At 43.8% G+C, this 21,030-nt stretch overlaps 6 protein-coding genes across 15 annotated transcripts; 3 read left to right on the forward strand and 3 right to left on the reverse strand.

Moving 5' to 3' along the window:
* Nucleotides 1–377: 377 nt before the first annotated feature.
* LOC108113100 (phosphatidylinositol 4-phosphate 5-kinase type-1 alpha) lies at nt 378–7,444 on the forward strand. Of its 7 annotated transcripts, none has more exons than XM_017223570.1 (16): nt 407–764; nt 1,132–1,166; nt 1,248–1,397; nt 1,773–1,970; nt 2,027–2,169; nt 2,231–2,752; nt 2,819–2,911; nt 2,978–3,110; nt 3,207–3,294; nt 3,675–3,737; nt 4,074–4,160; nt 4,349–4,621; nt 5,568–5,775; nt 5,910–6,082; nt 6,173–6,258; nt 6,507–7,444. In XM_017223570.1, exons 1-16 carry the CDS (start codon nt 677–679, stop codon nt 6,513–6,515), a joined length of 2,349 nt encoding a protein of 782 aa, XP_017079059.1. In that variant the 5' UTR covers nt 407–676; the 3' UTR covers nt 6,516–7,444. The 7 variants fall into 7 exon arrangements, with proteins under 7 accessions (XP_041675618.1, XP_017079061.1, XP_017079059.1 ...); XM_017223569.2 differs by having other exon boundaries at nt 408–764; nt 2,807–2,911; XM_017223572.1 differs by lacking the exon at nt 3,675–3,737 and having other exon boundaries at nt 406–764.
* On the reverse strand, nt 7,176–8,883 carry LOC108113102 (ER membrane protein complex subunit 8/9 homolog). Its single transcript, XM_017223575.2, has 2 exons — nt 8,598–8,883; nt 7,176–7,924 (listed from the first exon to the last, which is right to left on the reverse strand). Exons 1-2 carry the CDS (start codon nt 8,793–8,795, stop codon nt 7,511–7,513), a joined length of 612 nt encoding a protein of 203 aa, XP_017079064.1. The 5' UTR covers nt 8,796–8,883; the 3' UTR covers nt 7,176–7,510.
* A 334-nt stretch (nt 8,884–9,217) lies between these two features.
* Nucleotides 9,218–12,462, reverse strand: LOC108113059 (ATP-dependent zinc metalloprotease YME1L). Of its 4 annotated transcripts, none has more exons than XM_017223491.1 (9): nt 12,264–12,462; nt 11,758–12,149; nt 11,632–11,691; nt 11,386–11,575; nt 11,234–11,326; nt 11,047–11,129; nt 10,677–10,993; nt 10,233–10,623; nt 9,218–10,143 (listed from the first exon to the last, which is right to left on the reverse strand). In XM_017223491.1, exons 1-9 carry the CDS (start codon nt 12,288–12,290, stop codon nt 9,480–9,482), a joined length of 2,217 nt encoding a protein of 738 aa, XP_017078980.1. In that variant the 5' UTR covers nt 12,291–12,462; the 3' UTR covers nt 9,218–9,479. The 4 variants fall into 4 exon arrangements, with proteins under 4 accessions (XP_017078980.1, XP_017078981.1, XP_017078982.1 ...); XM_017223492.1 differs by having other exon boundaries at nt 10,677–10,990; nt 12,264–12,461; XM_017223493.1 differs by having other exon boundaries at nt 11,047–11,120; nt 12,264–12,460.
* A 485-nt stretch (nt 12,463–12,947) lies between these two features.
* Nucleotides 12,948–14,010, forward strand: LOC108113061 (OCIA domain-containing protein 1). Its single transcript, XM_017223497.2, has 3 exons — nt 12,948–13,117; nt 13,174–13,663; nt 13,725–14,010. Exons 1-3 carry the CDS (start codon nt 13,058–13,060, stop codon nt 13,946–13,948), a joined length of 774 nt encoding a protein of 257 aa, XP_017078986.1. The 5' UTR covers nt 12,948–13,057; the 3' UTR covers nt 13,949–14,010.
* LOC108113060 (probable GDP-L-fucose synthase) lies at nt 13,999–15,240 on the reverse strand. The gene is made up of 4 exons (XM_017223496.1): nt 15,057–15,240; nt 14,888–15,002; nt 14,275–14,832; nt 13,999–14,217 (listed from the first exon to the last, which is right to left on the reverse strand). Exons 1-4 carry the CDS (start codon nt 15,179–15,181, stop codon nt 14,050–14,052), a joined length of 966 nt encoding a protein of 321 aa, XP_017078985.1. The 5' UTR covers nt 15,182–15,240; the 3' UTR covers nt 13,999–14,049.
* A 279-nt stretch (nt 15,241–15,519) lies between these two features.
* Nucleotides 15,520–20,889, forward strand: LOC108113271 (mediator of RNA polymerase II transcription subunit 23). The gene is made up of 15 exons (XM_017223819.2): nt 15,520–15,633; nt 15,696–15,789; nt 15,843–16,807; nt 16,868–16,954; nt 17,014–17,216; nt 17,276–17,652; nt 17,715–17,889; nt 17,943–18,431; nt 18,492–18,818; nt 18,869–19,092; nt 19,146–19,228; nt 19,287–19,434; nt 19,497–20,154; nt 20,218–20,358; nt 20,418–20,889. Exons 1-15 carry the CDS (start codon nt 15,589–15,591, stop codon nt 20,704–20,706), a joined length of 4,305 nt encoding a protein of 1,434 aa, XP_017079308.2. The 5' UTR covers nt 15,520–15,588; the 3' UTR covers nt 20,707–20,889.
* Nucleotides 20,890–21,030: the final 141 nt, after the last annotated feature.

Here is a 21,030-nt window from a genome sequence, read left to right on the forward strand (position 1 = left end):
AACTTCCAATTGGATTATACTTATATTATAAATAAATCATCGCATAACTTATATATACAAAACAAACAATTAAAAGTTTTTGGTATTTTACGATTTGATTGAAATGAACAAATTTTTCGTATAACTAACTGACTGTGTGGGAAATATTTTGGTATATATTTTTGGATATGATAGCATATAAATCATTTTTTCGAACGATTATTAAGGCTAAAATATTTTTCATGCATTTTTTACGAATTTATTTAACGAATAATTTATTTTAAGAAACAACATTCTTCTAAACTTTATTTATCGCGGATATTTAAACTTTGGCGGATGTTCCGCATTTCAGACTAACTGCGAATGCAACCCTGCGCGCGTTCCTGCGCACACCCTTCCAGCACAGCCGACCTTCCAGGCCTTCCAGTGTGCCTATGAGTATGCAGTGAAAATGACAGCAGTGGCAGAGGAGCCATCAACATCACCATCACCGTAGACTGCAAAAACGTTGACGCCAGCACCAGACGAAAGCCAAGGTTCCTGCCCCCAGTTAGCCCAATTGATTGGATAATCCCCGAAGATCGAAAAACGTGAAGGTAGCTCTTTCAAGTAGTCCAAGCTCGCAGCCAGGCAGCATGTCCTAGTGAAGCCTACGAAGGGGGAAGAGAGAAGAGTACAGGACAACTGGAGGAACACGATGGCCTCCGGCGATGGCGACACCATCAACACCATCGATATGGACAGCTCCTCAGCGTCGCAGGCCAAACTGGCAGATCCCAGCAATGGTAAATATTATCCACAGTCCCCGTTACCGTCACCTCATTTTCTCCAGCGTTGAAAAAAAAATCAATGACTGGCGAATGGAAGTGCCCCTGGCGCATGTGTCTCGCGTGAAGGGAAGAAGCGTGAGTGTGAATCCACCCCCGCACTTGTCAGACGGACTTCCATCGGTTCATATTTATATTTTTGGATTGATAACAAAAGAAAGTAACACGCGCGAATCGGGGTTGGAGTAGCCACTAACCAGTAGCCGCCACTACAAGCCAGTTCAAGCCCGCCCAAGTTCAAGTTGCGGTGATTGACCAGGCGACTGCGTCATGGCCTGAATTAAACATGACTCCTAATAATAAACTTTTTTCTGTCTTACTTTAGCCTCCAACGACCATGTGGGAAACTCATCGCCCGATGTAAGTACATCCGCCTTGGCCCCGAGGTCAGTCCAATCTGAACTAATCGGGTCAATTACTTTTCCACCCCAAAACAACCAGCTGGGCAACCGACCGAACCGAGCGGCCAGCAAGGCGGACAAGGAGCGCAAGATTGGTCACAGACGAGTCGGCGAAGGCGGCGAGATTACGTACAAGAAGATCCAGACGTCGCAGATCATGGGCTCTATTCAACTGGGCATCCAGCACACTGTAAGATTTAGTGAAAACTAGTTTTCTATTTAAAGATACATATTTTGGGTCAATAATATTCGGAGGTTCCTAAAGACCGACTTACATTTGTTTCAAAACATTTTATACTTTTTTGTAACTTTAAGTTACAGTAAGTCTTAATTTTTATTGGGGAACATTAACAATAAATATTTGGATTAATATTTGACAAAACTAAAATTTAAATACAAAGTTTAAAGCTATGTTACCAGCTTAAAAGCTGAAAACTTGAAAGTGGTTTAAAAATATAAAAAACTTAAATTAGCTTAAGTTTTTGAATGAGAACAAAATGTGTTTAAAAAAGTTAACCATTTTTGCATTACAAACTTAGTAAGAATCCTAAAATGTCTCTCACAGGTCGGCAGCCTAGCCTCGAAGCCCAAGCGTGATCTACTTATGATGGACTTCTGGGAAATCGAGAGCATCACCTTTCCGCCAGAGGGTTCTAGCCTTACACCTGCCCACCACTACAGCGAGTTCCGATACAAGATCTACGCGCCCATTGCTTTTCGCTACTTTAGGGATCTGTTCGGCATCCAGCCAGATGATTTTATGGTAAATGGATGATCCTTTAAAGCCAGCGGTTACTTAATAATGGATAATACTTTCAGATGTCTATGTGTACGTCCCCGCTTCGGGAACTGTCCAATCCTGGTGCTTCCGGCTCTATATTCTACCTGACAACCGACGACGAGTTCATCATCAAGACGGTTCAACACAAAGAGGGCGAATTTTTACAGAAACTACTGCCTGGGTGGGTACATTTAGTCTACTCTTCTCCAGAATCCTCATTAATAATATTTAAACTAATTTAGTTACTACATGAATCTAAATCAAAATCCGCGCACGCTATTGCCAAAGTTCTTCGGATTGTACTGCCTGCAGACGAGCAATGCCAAAAATATTCGCCTGGTGGTCATGAACAATCTGCTGCCCTCGTCCGTAAGGATGCACCTGAAATACGACTTGAAGGGCTCCACGTTCAAGCGCAAGGCCAACAAGGCAGAGCGTGCCAAGAAGTCACCCACATACAAGGACCTCGACTTCATGGAGCAGCATCCAAACGGTATATTCCTGGAGGCCGAAACCTACTCCGCACTGATCAAGACCATTCAGCGTGATTGTACGGTCCTAGAGTCCTTCAAAATCATGGACTACTCCCTGCTTCTCGGCGTTCATAATCTGGACGTGGCTATGAAGGAAAAGCAGAGCGAGCTAAGGAAACCACTGAGGGCTCCGCTGGCCGAGGATTCCGACGTGGATGTGGACGATCCGCTGGACGGACTGGATGGTGATGGCAAGGATCGGGATGCAGCCACGGGCATCAGCAGAAATAAGTGAGTATCTAAGCTATCGGTTAATCTAAGGAATTATCTAAAGAGCTAACCCAGTGCGGCATACAGGTCTGTTAATCGCCAGCGACTGGTGGCCCATTCGACGGCCATGGAGAGCATTCAGGCGGAGAGCGAGCCCATCGACGACGAGGAGGATGTGCCGTGAGTAGTATTGTTATTGCTCCATGTTTACCCCAGATCTGATTGGATTGCTTAACCCATTTCCAGACCTGGTGGGATTCCAGCGAGGAGTGAGAAAGGAGAGCGCCTGCTGCTCTACATCGGCATTATCGATATCCTGCAGTCCTACAGGCTGAAAAAGAAGCTGGAGCACACATTCAAAAGCATCATACACGATGGGGTAAGGCTGGGCACGCTAACATCTTACTAAGAATCTGTCAAATTAGAAATGATTAAATAATCAAAAACTAATATCTGTATTTAACAATATTTCTAGGAAACCGTATCGGTCTGCCGGCCCTCGTTCTATGCTCAAAGATTCCAAAACTTCATGGCCAAGACCGTGTTCCGCAAGATACCCTCCCGTAAGTGGACCGGTCGTGGAAGTCGGGCTAAGTACTCGTACTGTAAGGCATTTTTGTGTGCAGTTGGCCGAGTTATGCAAGCACTCAGTTCCGGTTTCAGACATTTTTGAGTAGATACTTACTTAGCCACTTACACATTCACACCATTAACATTCAAACACCAAACCGAATCACATTTAGACACTCGTAGCTTGCTAATTTTGGTTAATCGATTGATGTGCTGCAAAAATGCAATATGGTACACTTGGCCTGAGTAGACGCCGATCCGAAGCGATCTCTCCGACATCAAAATCTATGTCCACCAACCAAACGCTCTGTTCTCTGCTTTCTTTTTGACCATGTCTCGAATGCATTCACCTTACACTTACGTACGCATATAGTGGATCTCCCAGAGATCAAAGGGAATCACAGAAAATTTCGTACCTTGGTAACCAGCTATATAGGTAAACAAAATAATGGTCGATGTCTTTTCAATTTTGATTATATCTCACTTGAGTTTTACTTACACCTTCTTTAATGAGTATTTTATAGAGTTTAATAACGATCTTTTGTATTCACCACTTGGTTTTATATGATTTCGAAACGGACGCCAAAGCATGCCTCTCAATCTCACGTTAGTTGACCTCACCTCCCTGGCATCCTTGGCATCCCGGCAACCGTATTGCTCTTGGCTTCGCATAGTTGCTTTGGAAGTGCTATGCTTTTTGAATTCTAATTTTCAATCTTACCCTCTTTTAAACTTTCTGTAACTTATTCCTGATCTTACCTGATTTTTCCAGCGCTCAAGCATTCGCCTTCGAAGAGAAAAAGCCTTTCCAAGGCCATACAGCGCTCCATCGACAGCGACAACGAGGTGGCCACGAGGCGTAAGTATTGATAATTAAAAATAAAATTTCATTTTAAGATTTTAAAGAGTCTCATTTAAACTTTCAATTGTTTTTGTTATATAATAAATATAAAAAAATATTTAAAGACTTTTTTTCCATTTCAAAATAAATTTAAAAACTTCAGTTTAAATGAAAATCCTATTTACATTCTCATTTTATTTGTTAAGCGGTTCACGCCTCGCACTCACACAGTAGTGGCAAGATTCACCAGCCAAACAAGCCGCCCACCACTGAGCCCACGCCAGCGGGGGCGGCAGGAGCAGCCGGAGGAGGAGCAGTCGCCGTTGGCCCGCCCACCGGTAGTGGCAACAACGAGCGAGCACCACCGCCCGTCAAGCAACGTACACCGGCGGCCAGCAATCTGAAGACTCGGGTGCCACCTCCAGTACCACCGCGCGGCTCTCCACGGCGCAAGGATGCCCAGGATCGAACGACACCAGGTACACAACCGCACACTACTAATCCCAACTCGGCACCAGCACACATCCACACCCTTCAGGTGCCTGCGAATGAGGGAATGCCACGATTCGGAGACCGTCGTTCGCCTAGTAACGTTCAGGATTGGCTAGAGCTGCACGACCTCTTCGATGCTCCAGACAGTGGCGTACGTGCTCCAACTGCTCCTTTGCCTGAACCTACGGTTGCTTTACTAAGGAGTTCCTCGCTGCGGCGTCGAGATTCACTGCACTCTGCCTACTCCACGGCTCGATCGGAGAGTAGTTTCCGACGCCAGCAGCCCAGGCTTCTTAACCACGTCGACATCTTTCAGCGGCAAAACAGCTTTGTGGCGCGCAGCGAGCGTTCATCCGTGGGCTCCATTGTTAGGAGCTTTCCGCCTATACGGGCGGAAAGCTATCGATCCGGGCGCTCGCGATCTTCGGGTAGCATTCCCAGCCAGCGTTCGCCAAGGCGTGGTATTCAGGAAAAGCTAGAGCGGCAGCAGAGGCGGAAGCGCTATTTTCATTACGTAGATTTGGCTCTCGGTGGCGATGATTGCGAAAACCCACAAGAGGAAGACAATCTGCTGCAGGCGGTCAGTGCTTTTCTGGAGGTAAAACGGGAGCTAGAGGCAACACATCGCACTAAAAGGCCACTTCCCAAGCTCACAGATCCTCTGCCAGTCGTAGAGCTGGCAAGGAATACTTCATCAAAGCAGCCGAGAAGGGCTAAGAGACGGGCGCCCAAGGCAGCGCCTTCTACGATACCAGAGAGCGATGGCACTCAGGGATCAACGGGACGCGGACTGGGACGGGAGTAGTACCTCGCTTGCACCTCGCTAATCCAACTACACTACACCATAACCCAAATCTACATACATATTTCTACTACTTTGTACTTCTTCCACTCATTCCGTTGTATATTTTGCTCTGATCATTGTATTGCTAGGCACAACGCCCTCATGCAGCTCGACTCCTCCCCCCGCCTTTGACGACATCTCCGAGGACAGCTCGAACAAGAACAGCACCTCGTCGATAGGGCGCCGGTCCCATCATCATCACCAGCTGTCTCAGCAGCACCAGCAGTCCTACTACCTTGACCGCAAGATGAACATTGGACCCGCCTATCGAGGCTCCTACAAGGAGGACATCGTGAGGTAAAAATCTTACTGGACTGAACACTAAAACGACGTTACTTTAAATTTATTTATTTTATATTTCTTAGTTAATAGTGACTTTTAAGTGTTTTCTGAATGAAAAATTCATTAGCAAAAACCTTTACATTATCTAGCGTCTCCGAAGTACATCTGGATACATTGCTAGCGGTGGATACTTCATCGAGCAGTCAATACGGATCCCGCGGAGGATTGGCCTGGACACCGCCCGCTTCAGGTGAGGGCTCCACTCCCACATGGACAGAGGGCACACCCAGTTTTACGGACTCCAGTTCGAGTGGTGATCTCGGTAATTGGCACTTGAGATTTGCTTTGAAATCGCTTTTTGTGTTTCTATATCTATCTGTATATGTGTATTCGTTCACGCTTGCAATCGTAGACAACTTCTCGCCCATAAACTCATCTAAAATCGATCGACACAAGCCGACGGTGGAAGATGCCATCAACTCTCTGTCCGCGGGAATGGTAAATATCAGAGGAGGCCAACTCTAGATACGATCCCCCAAAGCACCACTCACAAGTACATCCCGATCCGTTGCACCCATGACACATCACGCCCACAATGATAGTTGCACACGGCCTTTTGTAAAATCGTACATTATTTAACTTTTCCAAATTGCAAATCATCTTCCGTTCCGTTGGGTGTTCTTCACTCTTCATTCGCTTTCGGCATCCGCCCACTGATCCATAACTTCTCTATTACATTTTTATAGATCAACTAACATAGCATGTGATGACGGAACACAAAACACACCAACCCAGTTACATCACGATGTGGACAGAGACAGAGTCCGAGCGAAATATGCCTCATACTCTTACATACTGATTATGCTTGCGTGTTCAGGCGCACTTGTATAGCTAGGATATAATCAAAAGGCGCCCCACGTAGAACAGATTCCCATGCCATGTCCACGCCCACGACCACACCCACACCAACTGCCCATCCTTTCCAGCGGACACCGGATGAAAACTATCCAACAAAGTCATAAATCAACACTGCAAATGATATTATACACAAAACAAAGAGCATACTCCCCATATACAGAACTAAAGAAGCATAAAGCAAAATGGCAAATCTTATATGAGTAAAGTGCGCAGGATGGCATCCAGTTGGAGATCCAAGAGCCGTGATCCGTTATCCCGTTCCCTCAATATATTTAGTGTACGGTGTAAAGAGTTCGTTATGCGTTCGATCAGATATTATGGAATTATACAATACACTGAAATTATATAAATAAACGTTTTTGCGATACTTTCGATCTCCGATATATCCACATAAGTACGTATTATGTATACCTATGTATAATCAGCAATCGCGATATTACAATATTAATGTAAAATATTTCAATTTACAAGCCAGACAAACCAAAAGCAAAATTACATACATATTATTCATCTGTATTTATTAACGATAATTGTAACGCGCTTAGGTTTACTCAACACAAAATAACAGAACAGAAAAGGACTTTACATACATAAGATATTACATAAACCATCGGACGGACCCGGACAGTGGACAACTTTCGACTCATACATGATGAAAGAATTGATTATTTATTAATTAGTTGAATGTTATTTAACTTATATGCATTATTCTAAAGATTACTGAAATCCAAATGTAATTACAATAAATTAAATTGCAAGGTTGAAATTCCGGCTTGTTCCCTCGAATGCGAATTTGCTAGACTAAAAAAAAACGTACGTTAAAAACTGGCGACTAGTACAGTTTTTGCAGATCGTTGAGTGACTGATTAAGGAAGTCGTTGGTCCAGTCGTTCTCAGGGTTGTCCAAATGGTTATCAAAGTCCACCAAGTCACGCATGGCTCCGCGCTTCAACAGCAGCGATACGCCCTCTAAAGTCTGAGGCGACTGGGAAAGTGTGAATTTGGCCTTTGACCACCTGGATGCAGAGTCCCCGACGCAGTTATACACCTGGACAGCGGCACGGTCGTGCTGCAGAGTCATCAACTTATTGTCCACCACCACGAAGCAGGCGTTTTTGAAGTTCTCCTGGATCTTATCCGCAATCTTGGCAGCTGGCGTCTTATCGACCTGATTGTCGTAGAAATTCTCAGGAGCACTGTAGTATCCACCGATCACCAGACCTTCGCGTTCAGCGTATGCATCGATCTGATTCATACAAAAAAAAGGTATATTATTAAAAATATATTATTATTATTCAAAAGATATTTTTTGATTGCGGGGCAATTTGTAAAATACCCGTCTTATTATTATACACTCCTGATGTAAAAATAATTTTTTTTTGATATTTTCACCGCTAAAGTTTAAGTCAATAATATTATTATTATAAAGAGTGGAGTAAAATAGTGATTCGATCATTATTTATTATGAAACACTTATTTAACCTTTTTGGGGTACAAGGTACAATTGTACTAAAAAAAATAATTTAACTTTTTCACATCTTGACTGAATATTAAATAGTTAGACTTCAGTAAAAACTACATTTAATATATTTAATAAACCAGATGATGTACAATTGCAAGTTAGCAAACTTTAAAATAGGATACATAAGGATAACTATGTATATATTTGTTACAACTATTTAAACCGTGATATTTAGATGATTTAATTCAGCTCTGGATGAACTATGGGGGAACCGTTTTAACAGACCTTAATTTGCTATAGAATGATTTGGTTTTTCCGATTCCCAACTAGGGCACACGTTAAAACTACAACATATGTATGTATGTATATTAGCTGTACAACTGATTCTTCCTCTGAATTGATTTGCTGTCCGAATAAAAGTTCATGGGGACTTCTGGAACCGGGAACCGACAATTACCTGCATGAGAGCAACCTCTGCCATGGGAGTGACATGCAGGCACTGGTGAAAAAGCGGAATCGCATCCACGATTTCCACCAGGGAACCCTTCGAGGTCTTTTCGGCCAACAAGAGTCCGTTGACCGCTTGATGTGGATACTTGGCCGCGTGGAATATCAGCTTGGTGTAGGCCCGCTCCGAGATCTTGTAGTCGCACATTTTCTCTGATTATTATCTTAATTTACTCGACAAAAAATAAAACATGAATTAGAATTCGGCAATTAAGCAGTGTGACCGGAATCTAACGTTAAAACTAAGCACGGAATCCTCAAAAATACCAATTTAAATACCAAATTTCAGCCCCACAGAGCTTTCAATAAATGGGTTCCACAAGTTATCATTATCATTTCACATAAAAAAATTTTCATACTTCATTTAATGGTTTTATTATAAAATACGAGTATATATTTGTGGCTAATAAATCCTCATTGTAAAAGAATTTAAAAATATTTTATATTTTTAAATGTTGTAGGCTTTTATTTTGAAATGTGGTTTCCATTGAACGTTCTGTAGATTAGAAAGTTCTGCGACCTGGCCACATTATAAATATACTTCCATTTTTCATTGGCGCGCAAATTTTATCCATTTGACTTCAATTTGGTTTATTACTCAAACTAATATTTAATTCTAACGTGGATGATGGAAAACATAACTAAATATGTGTAACATTTTATTTCTTAACTGTCCGTCTGCGTCTCGCTTTCGCTTGGCTCTTTTTCCGTTTTTGTTTTTATATATTGTAACTAAAAAATATTTAGCAGTTCAGCTGAATGTCCGATGGAATTCCACCCCTGGTCTTCCGTCTGGACCCTTGAACACCTTCAAACCACACCGAAGATGGAACTACGTCTGGCTTTCGTTCAATATTGCCTTGATATCGTCAGCATCCAGAGTCTCGTACTTAAGCAGCGCCTCCGCCAGCGCCTTGTGCTCCTTGGTGTGTTTCCGCAGAATAGCCTTCGCCCTCTCGTAGCTGTCACTGAGGATGCGTTTGATCTCCGCGTCAACGGCTTCGATTGTGTTGGGGCCAAGAGTGTCTCCGGTGCCCAGACCCTTTGAAGCCTCAATGGTCCGAAGACCAACCTTATCCGACATACCCCAGTCCCTGACCATATGCGTGGCAATCGAGGTGGCTTGCTTGAGATCGCTACTGGCTCCCGACGTAATCTTATCTGTTCCGAAGACGAGTTCCTCAGCAGCACGGCCTCCCATCATTGTGTCCATCATGGCCAGTAGCTGCGCCTTTGTGACATGGTAACGTTCCTTTTCCGGTATGTAGGCGGTATGACCCAGTGATGGCCCGCGGGGCATGATTGTCACCTTGTGTAGTGGGTGCGACTCCTTGGTGTAAAAGGCGACAATTGCGTGACCACCCTCATGATAGGCGGTTATTGTGTTTGCTTCTTCGTCCGGTAAACGGGCCTTTCGCTCGGGTCCCATAAGTACTTTGTCTCGTGCTGTTTCCAAATGCTTCATGCTAACGGTCTCGGCTCCATCGATGGCGGCCCTGTAAAAATTTTAAAATTAGTTCAGCTTTCAAATATTACCCCATTAACAGTTGATAAAATAAAATCACTTTTAATAATAATTTCCCACCTTAACGCTGCCTGGTTGATCATGTTTTCCAGGTCCGCTCCAGTAAATCCAGAGGTGCCGCGCGCCAGCATGTCCAAATCGATTTCGTCATGCAAAATCTTTGTCAGATACAGAGACAAGATTTCCTTGCGGCCAGTAAAGTCGGGGGTGGACACCATTACCTCCACATCAAAGCGACCGGGTCGCAGTAGAGCCTGGTCTAAATCATCGCGACGGTTGGTGGCACCCAGAACAATGACGCCAGCGTTTTGATGGAATCCATCCATCTCGGAAAGAAGCTGATTTATGGTCTGATTGGCATAAGGATGCAATACAGAATTGGTTCTTTTGGCGCCCACGGAGTCAATTTCATCGATAAAGATTACACACGGTGCACGGGCTTTTGCCGCCTCTAAAAATTAACTTTTGTTAAATTTGTTAATACAGCAAAATAAATATACTTACTGAACAAATCACGGACTCGTCGAGCTCCTTGACCTACGAGCACTTCATCGAACTCTGGTCCAGCAGCATGGAAGAAAGGAACTTTGGCCTCACCGGCGACGGCGCGGGCCAGCAGAGTTTTGCCAGTACCCGGGGGGCCAACCAGGAGCACTCCTTTTGGAAGTTTGCCGCCCAAATTTGAAAACTTCTCAGGACTCTTCAGAAATTCGACGACCTCTTTCAATTCCTGCTTGGCTTCGTCGCAGCCCTTTACATCATCGAAGGTCACGTTGATCTCCTCTGGATCCACCTCGACCTGGTTGCCCAGTTGGATGCTGCTGAAATAGAGGACAATCAGAACAAGAGAAAGAAAAGTAACGAGGAGGCTTACCGAAAGACAGATCCATTGGAAGTGGTGAAGAAGCTCAGGAATATTCCCAGGAAAACGACGATTACGACGAGAGTCTGCAAAGTCTGCGTGACAATTACTAGGAATTACTTAAATAACTAAAGATAGCAGTACATTCTGTCATCTTTAAAGTTCTTAGTGTTGGCCGCGAACAATTATGAAATTATACCTTAAGATACTTCATGGTTTTTCCAGATTTTGGAGAATCTTCAGAGTTGGCGGCAGCCAAGTATCCCTCGGCAAAGGCAATCTTTAGGTTCTCCTAAGGTAAACAACAAAAACATCAGTACTTTAAACAAGAATTTGGTAATGTAATAGTACAGCATTATTGTATCCATGGTCATCGGATTTGGCCAGCAATCGTCTGAACTTTTCAGCCTGAAAGGATGTGTCTCCATCCAGCCGTTGGGGTGAGTTGGCCAAGGCATTCTTCAGCCGGGAGGTCATTGTGGGATTGCGCTTCTGTTCCGCCTCAATGGAGCGATCCGTCTTAAAGCCACGTATGTGTTTTCTATAGGAAAAATCTGATCTGTAGGCATTACTCGTAAATGAGATCCAAATACTCACAGCTGTTGTTGGCAGAAAAGCGGACGTAAAAGACCATGCGTTTTGGTTGGAATCATTTTACTGAAAGAATGCAAAATGACTAATTTAGTAACGTCTTTAGAATCTAAATTTGGCATATGCACGTACACATTGGCGGCCGTAGGCGGGGCACCTACTGCTCCAGTTAGCGAAACTTCAAACTGATAATTTTGCAGCTGAACACGACCGATCTGTGTTGCGGGCTCCTCCAGCGTGACGCGAACGTCGCGCATGGCGGGCAATATGCTGGTCACCTTTGCCAACACCTCGTTGACTAGCTGGCGGTCGAGAATACCGTTCAGTCGTGCCGCCTTCTCCACCATGCCCTGCAAGCTGGCGCTTGAGCGACTGAAAAGGTTTTGCAGGTCGAGCACGAGGTCATGACTCCTGGTGGACGTGGACTTGGGCAAGCGCGTAGCATTCGCACTCCCGTGCAGCTTGGTCCGATTTACGGAGTAGTAGTGCGGCTTTCTGCTGAAGTTGCCTAGGTACAGGTAGGGCTGTCATCGCACCCGATATCATCGATTCCAAACAGGTGAGTGAACAGCGCAAGATTGAGAGAGAGAGAACAGTTAGATGGTCGGATCAATGGATTGCAGTGGGGCAGGACTTACCACGGAGTGTGTGGTGGTGGAGAACATTGCCAAAAGTACAAATTTCAATTAATTACAACAACAGGCACAGGATCGCGGCCAGCAGACGACACAGCTGTAACTTTACTTGACAGCGAAAATGTCATAATCTCGTCGCGTCGTGCGTGTTGCATCCCTGGTTCTGGTGGTGCGCGACTTTCCGTCCTCTGAACGTTCTCGGTGGGGTTTTACGGTCAATTTTGAAATGTTGATCCTTTTGAATTATTGGTGACTACGATTTGCAGCTTTATTTCAATTTGGGTGTATAGCACGAAAACTGCCAGTAGCACACTCAATGTTGTCGATATTTTTGTTATTGGCTGACTGAAATTGTGTTTTCTATATATGTACATATGTACTAAGTAAAACTCTTTAAAAATATAATAAACCGTCTAGAAAATATCAGGAGAAAAATTTAGAAGATATTAAAAAAAACGTATAAAAGCATAGCCGTTAATTGTGCACATAGAAAAATATATATTTCGTCTACAAAATATTGCCAGCTTACTTGTTAAAAAAATAATTATATATCAAAATTGTATAAAAAATCTTTTTATTTTGTCAATATCATCGTCATATTCATTTGTTTTTTTTTTTTTTTGTTGTTTAGACCATTTTTACATTAGATTTAAATAAAATAACAATTTTATTGACAGGCCATCACTAAATAGGGGCAACCACAGAGTTGTTTCACCGGTAACCAGGGTTGGCACATCCCCTGCGCCGGTAGTTGGTCCATTATACATTTCACAAATTACGGGTTAAATTGTATCAGCATGGACTCCCCGCTGAACGATGGTTCTCGGCAGCCTCCACAACACTCTCCCCACCCGCTGGTTAGTGCCAAATTAGTTTTTAACTGCCGCTACAGTTATGATTACACTGTTTTTAGGCGGACTATCAATTTTCCGCTGAGGAAGTGCAGGCGTTACGTGAGTGCAACACGGAGTCATTCTTCCAGCGCAGCCTGCCATTTGGTACCGGACTCGGTCTATTAGCCTACTTTGGCGTTAAGAATGGCTACTTGCAAGGACACGGCAAGTACGGCGCCGTGCCCAAGGTCGTCATGGGTGTCATTCTCGGCTACTTTGTGGGCAAGTTCAGCTATCAGCAGAAATGTGCCGAGAAGATCATGCGACTGCCCAACTCCCACTTGGGCGAACTGTTGCGTCAGCGGAGACAGGGCGGCGGTGTAATTAGCTCCATAACACCGGACGAGAATCTGGGCAGGGCTTTTACCTTGGCTCCCTTTTCGCCCAGCTCAGCAGATGTGTACAGTGACGAGGCGTATCAGCCCGCAAGAAGCACTGCTCTCAACCTGGACACAGAGTCGCGTCCAACTTTGTCTGGATTGGATGACATTTACCGCCCCACTTTGGACTGTAAGCTCGAATTATCATTCTGTTTCAAGTAGATTCTGATAATTCTCCTCTTTGTCTGCAGCTGGTTCAATGTTGGACACGGATCTACCCTTGGAGCCGTCCAAGCCTGGTCAGTCTTACGAGGACCTGCGGCGAAGGAACCGAGAGGAGTACTCTAAGCATCAGCAGAGTCCATATTCGCGTCCCTACGAACCACCAGCTCCCGTTCAGCAGAGACCCGTGGAACCAGCTCGCAGCGAGCCAGCTGGTAGAAAGAATCAATACGGCGACTCCTGGACAGACTGAGATTGCACACTAGGTATTGTTGTTTTGTTGGATATAAAATACGTATAAAATTCTGTGGAAAATTTGTATATATTTACATTTATTTGGGCATTGAAATGGAATTACTTTCTGGCTTGATCGTAGTTGTCTTTGTACCATTTCACCGAAGTTGTAATTGCAGTTTCAAAGTCTGTAAATGCATAATCTGGCAAAAGAGAGCGAAGTTTAGCATTGGACGCAGTCTTCTTGTATTGCCCATCTGCTTTGCTCGTATCACAGACCAGTTTACCCTAAAATACAGCGAGTTATTGTATATTAAATATTCTACAAAAATCAACTATTCTCACCTTAAATTTAAATGCCTTGGCAATGGCTTGAGCCACTTCGTAGATGGTCACCTCCTGGGCCTCGTCCACGCTCAAGATAATGGGCTCCACGCTATCGTAGTTTCTTAGTACCCAAATCATAAGCTCCGCAAGGTCTAGGGAGTAGACAAACTGACGCAGAGGCTTTCCGCTTCCAAAGACGGTGAATACCTTTTCACTTTCCGGTACATCAGACTTCTCCGTAATCAGTTGATGCATCCTATTAATCATACCGGGAATCACATGGCTCACTTCGGGCTTATAGTTGTCGTGAGGACCGAAAATGTTGCACGGAATCACGGAGTTGTAAAGCCGACCATACTTATCGTGGTAGGCGTGATTCTGCACGTCTATCAATCGCTTTGCGTACGAATATCCGTAGTTGGAGGGGTGTGGTGGTCCGTTGTGCACCATTGTCTCATCTATGGGATAGCTGGTTTTGTCTGGAAAAATGCAGGTGGACAGACAGGAGACAACCTTGATGCAGCCATGTTCATGAGCCGTTTGAAGGACATTGTCGTTGATGAGCAGGTTGTTCCGCTGTAGAGGATTTGAATTGAAGTGGATGTAAAATCATGTTTTATATGTTGCTCACCAGGAAGTCCAGGTTGTTGTTCATGTTGTGGAATAGACCTCCGACCATTGCGGCCAGGTGGATAACATGTGTAGGTTTCTCCTGGGCGAAGAGTGCCTGCGTGGCTGCCAGATTTCTGTGGATACCTTTGTTTACGAGTTGGTTCTATTGGTGTATTCCATCAACTCACGTTAAATCTGCATCCTTGGAACCAGCAAAATACCATTGCTCATCTGGTGGAGACTGTTCTTTAATTACTGCCTCTAAAGCTTTGCCTACAAGGCCAGTTCCACCTGTGACCAGCACTTTCTTCATTATTTATGTGCGATTCCACGGATAAATCAACTAGTTTCTACAACTTATCTGTCGCTCAGTGTGACCAGTTGTTTTAAGTGCCGGTGGTTCAGTACTGCTCACTTTGATTTTATAGCTAAATCTTAGTAAAATTATTTGAAACTAATGTGATTGAGATTATCGGTTATATTTCAATATAACAAATTTTACTTTTTAAAATTTTATTGTTATATTTTAAATAATATTTTAGATAACGACATTATAATAATAAAGAATTATATTTTACGGAGTATTTAGCTATACAAGTCTCAGTACAACTCGGAGTATAGTTTTTTTGTTATTGCGTAAGCTGGTAACACTGCGATAAAGAAGTTCAGATCAGACGCGATTTTGTTTATGCGGTGCCGGAAATGATAAAAACAATATAAATGGATATGGAAACGCAAGTTATAGACACCGTCAACGAGTTTTTGGTAATATAAAAGACATAAGCAATGAGAGACCCACCGGCTGATGAACGTTTCAATTTTTTCAGAAGGTGGACTCCATTGACGAGGCGTTTGTGAGCGTCATTGTTTTTAAGCCAAATGGGGAGCAGGAGCGGGCCACCAGTTTCGCCAATGACTTGGGTGAGTAAACCACTTGCCGGGAATCAAACTGTGCTAACCAACATATGTTTCAGTCACCGCCTTTGGGAATGTGGCTCAGGAGAACCGGGACCAAGTACTTCGGCTTTATCTGCTGCGAGCAGCCGGTGCCTCCGGTTATCACATTAAGGTGTTGATGGCGGCACTGGTTAAACTGGTGGATACACACGTAATTACCGCCAGGATGCTGTGCGACAAGGTATTAATGTGCGAGAAATTGGATTACGAGCACAAGACCTTCTGGGTCGAGAGCTTTCGTCTGATTAAGCGCGTTATCGTCCAGGTGGACTACAAGGGCGTGCGCGAGATCATGAAGGTGTGCCGTGACAAGGCCCAATGGTTTCCCCTCAACGTGAACATCACATACATGCCACAGCTGCTGGCCGTTGAGGATATTCTGCGTTTCATTTTCGACCGCAACAATTGCCTCCTGCCCGCATACTTTATTGCCAACGAGATTATGCGTCCATTTCCTTACCATTGGAAGCTCAATCGCCTGATGACCGACTTTGTCGAAGAGTTCCGCACCACAGCACAAATGGTATCGATCATAGGGCACGCCAGTATGCTGCCTATTGTGGAGCATTTTGGTTATGCTGATCACATGATGAACTCCTGGCGGCTAGACCACAACACACTTAAGTTTAACTTTAAGGGCAGCCTGCCCTATGAGCCCGAGCTACTCGAGGAGCAGAAACCCCTGCTTCGTTATGTTTTGGAACAGCCATACTCTCGGGAGATGGTCTCGCAAATGCTAAACTTGCAAAAGCATCAGAAGCAGCGCTATAATGCGCTGGAAGAGCAACTAGTTAATTTGATAGTCCAGGCCATGGAAATGACGGAGGCGAATGATGCTACTGCGGGCAGTGGCTTCAATGCGTCAGACGAACAGATCACGCCCTACGAGTGGGTGTGGTTGCATCTGTCTTCACAACTTATCTATTTTGTGCTCTTCCAGTTTGTAAGCTTTATGCATATAGTCCTGGCGCTGCATGAAAAGGTGGGGATAGATAGATGCAATTTTTTAGTTTAGTTCTAAATAACTTTTGCTTATATGCAGCTTTCGAAGTTGGAGCTCCGCAAGGGTCGTGACCAGCTTATGTGGATACTTTTGCAGTTCATCTCTGGAAGCATACAGAAAAATCCTGTAGGAATACAACTACCGCCCTCATAACAGAAAACATATTTATAATGATTATATTTCAGATCACAAATTTCCTGCCTGTATTCAGATTGTTTGATCTTCTTTATCCAGAGCTGGAGCCTCTTAAGCTGCCAGACATTAACAAATCCTCGATGGTGCGGCATATGGCCCCCATTTGTGTCTGGATTCATCTGATGAAGAAGGCCCGAGTGGAAAATATGAACATAACTCGGCCGCTACCTATTGCGCTTAAAAACCATTACGAGTAATGCTTAATGAATTTCCTAAGTATTTTTTTGCATTTTAATAATTTTTGCATCATAGTTTTCTCCAGCACCTGGTCACCCCGAATACCATGATGAACATGACTTTGGGAAACGATTTTCGCATCATTCTTATTTGCAATGCATATTCGACAAATCAAGAATACTTTGGTCGACCCATGGGACTGCTGCTGGATGCTTTAAATGGCACTTCAAAGTCTCCAAATGGGGGCCAAATACCAGCCGTAACGTTCTCGGTCACGGTTTTAGACAGCCTGACAGTACACAGTAAAATGTCGCTAATCCACAGCTTCGTAACACAGATGTTAAAGCAAGCCCAAACAAAAGGACAAGTTCCTGCGGCGGCTCTGCTAGAAACATATGCCAGACTTCTGGTTTATACAGAAATCGAATCGCTGGGAATTAAGGGATTCCTAAGTGAGTAGAGCTAGTCATTATAATGAAACTATGTGCTTATGAATTTATGTTTTATCGTGAAGGCCAATTGATGCCAACTGTATTTAAAAACCACGCGTGGGCCATGTTGCATACTCTGATGGAGATGTTTTCGTACCGACTGCACCATGTGCCTACTCACTATCGGGTCCAGCTGCTATCCCTGCTTCACTCTCTGTCCTCTGTGCCGCAGACAAATAAGATGCAGCTAAATCTTTGGTAATTTATAAATATGTCAATCATATATAACTCACTAAGCTACTTTGTTTCAGCTTTGAATCCACTGCTCTGCGCTTGATCACCAGCATTGGATCTGCCGAGTTCCAGCCTCAGTTTTCGCGTTACTTTAATGATAAATCGCCTGGAGCGGTAGCATCTAATGAGAGCGAGGAGCTTAACCGGGTTCTCATCCTTACACTAGCCCGATCTATGCATGTGCACGGGGGAGGCGATGAAATGCAGGGGTGGTGCAAAGATTTTCTCTCCAACATTATTCAGCATACGCCGCACTCGTGGTCCATGCATTCCTTAGCCTGCTTTCCGCCCGCTTTAAATGAGTACTTTACCCAAAACAACCAACCGCCAGAGAACAAACAGCAGTTGAAAAAGGCCGTGGAAGAGGAATATAGAACTTGGACTTCAATGACAAGCGAGAACGATATCATCGCACACTTCCTGCGACCAACTACGAATCCCTTATTCCTTTGCCTTCTGTTTAAGATAATCTGGGAGACAGAGAACATAAGCCCAGTGGCTTACAAGTGAGAAATATTGAGACTCAATATTTTTTGTTATTTATGACATTAATGACTTTATTTTAGAATCTTAGAGGGCATAAGTGCAAGAGCGCTATCCACTCATCTGCGCAAGTTTTGCGATTATCTGGTAGCCGAGGTGGCTAGCTCATCGGATGGCCGGGACTTTATTCACAAGTGTGTCGACACGATCAACAACATGATCTGGAAGTTCAATGTAGTGACTATCGATAGGGTTGTGCTTTGCCTGGCTCTCCGTACCCACGAGGGAAACGAGGCTCAAGTATGTTTTCTTATCATTCAGCTGCTATTATTAAAAGCCAGCGAGCTAAGAAATCGCGTTCAGGAGTTCTGCAAGGACAATAATCCTGATCATTGGAAACAGAGCAATTGGTATGTGTTTCACTTCATGAAGAAAGAAAGAAATTCATTCTCGTTCTTAGGCAAGACAAGCATTTATCGTTCCACCAAAAATACCCAGAGAAGTTCGCCTTGGACGAGTCTGCTTCGCAGATTCCTTTACCTGTGTACTTCAGCAATGTCTGCCTACGATTCCTGCCCGTTTTGGATGTCGTGGTGCATAGATTTATCGAGCTTACCATTACGAATGTCCACCAAATTCTGGGTTTTATATTAGATCATCTGAGCATACTCTACAAGTTTCATGGTGCGTTGGGAACTCATCTTTAGATTTTTAAAACTAATGTTAATGCCTTTTAGATCGGCCCATAACTTATCTCTACAATACTCTTCACTATTACGAGCGAATTCTACGCGATCGGCCCGCGCTGAAGAAAAAACTGGTGGGTGTTTAAAGGAATATAATATTGGTATTTTACTCAACATAGTTTACCATTCAAGGTTGGTGCTATTACTAGCGCGTTTAGTGATATTCGTCCGCCAAACTGGAGTGTTAGTGAACCGTACAAGGTTTTTCTGCAAAACCAAGACTCGATGTGGACTCCTGAATTAAGTTACTATATGAGCTTGATTAGGCGCTTAGCAGACAGTAAGTTGGATTTTCAAATAATGTAATGAGACTATAAATATTCCTGACCTCTTTTGGTGCAGCCATCAGTGGGAAAAATGTCTTCTATTCTACCGACTGGCGTTTTAATGAGTTTCCAAATGCTCCAACCCATGCGCTCTATGTGACCTGCGTGGAACTGCTGGGTCTGCCGGTGGCACCCTCCTTAGTGGCCAACAATCTCATTGATGTAATAGTCAGCGGATATGCGGTTATTCCGCAGAAGGATATCCACAGCTATATCAATGCCGTGGGCATTGTTCTGGCGGCTTTACCTGAGCCTTACTGGAGTGGCATATACGACCGATTACAGGATATGCTCAATACACCCAATATGCTTAATTGGACCTACAGATTTAATGCCTTTGAGTTGTTCAACTTTAAGACTGTACGTGAGGCTATGCTGGAGAAGACCTACGCCGTGGTGTTGGCAGTAGCTCACTCTGTGTTTCATCACATGGGTGCTTTCAAGCTGGCTGCTATGACTAGGTACCTCAAGGAAAAACTGAAGCCCTGCGTACGAACCGAGCAACAGTTATTGTATCTTTGTCACGTTTTTGGACCCTTCCTACAGCGTATTGAGTTGGAAAAACCGAACGCTGTGGCCGGTATTGCCGTCTTGCTTTACGAGATTCTTGAGATTGTGGACAAGCAGCATGGACCAAAGCCAATGCAGTATATGGACCAAATATGCGACTTCCTGTAAGCCAATTCATTTGAAATATTTTTTGAATATAAAATAATCAAATATCTTACCATTACTAGCTACCACATTAAATATATACATGTTGGTAATATAATCAAAAACGAATCGGAGGCCATCATTAAACGGTTGCGCCCGCTGCTACAAATGCGCCTTCGATTCATAACACATCTTAACTTGGAGGATATTCACTCAGAAAAGATGTAAGTAAACCTGAATGTACGATAAAGCTTTCTTTACATCGAGCTGCTTATACTTTTAGCACCGACAATGCCAACAATAATGCAATGACAAGTCAAACACAATCACCATTGCAACCGCAACATCAACAGCAGCCGCAGCAACTACATCAACAACAGCAGCAGCAGCAGCAACAACAGCAAATGCAATTACAGCAGCAACAGGTGAATGCAGTGCAAACAACCAGCGTCCCACTAGGCAGCGGTGGCAGCCTGCAACAGCAGCAGCAACTCACCCAGCAGCAACAAATGTACATGCAACATATGCAGCAGCAACAACATCAGCACATGCAGAACATGAGACACAATTAGACTACCATAGACTCTATATTAACTGCAAGCAGACGTAAAAACATAAGCCTTATTTAATAGTATTATTTTATAATGTTCCGGCTTTTTAATAATCATCAAGTAATCGTGTAAGTCGAATTTCCATGTAATGTGTGAACCGTTCTCAAATATGTTAAGCGAGAGACTAAGAAACTTTTAAACAAATTGCTATGTATTAATTTTATCAGTGGGCTTCATAGGTGTCGGTGTATCTCTCAAAAGCTTGGATACATGAGTCATTTGTTTGAGTCTGACACTCAGACTGAGAACTCGCTTAAACTTAAAAGTTGTCGATGCTCATCATCT

The sequence above is a fragment of the Drosophila eugracilis genome, unplaced genomic scaffold (assembly GCF_018153835.1).
Source record: "Drosophila eugracilis isolate 14026-0451.02 unplaced genomic scaffold, ASM1815383v1 contig_90, whole genome shotgun sequence".
NCBI lineage: Eukaryota > Metazoa > Arthropoda > Insecta > Diptera > Drosophilidae > Drosophila > Drosophila eugracilis.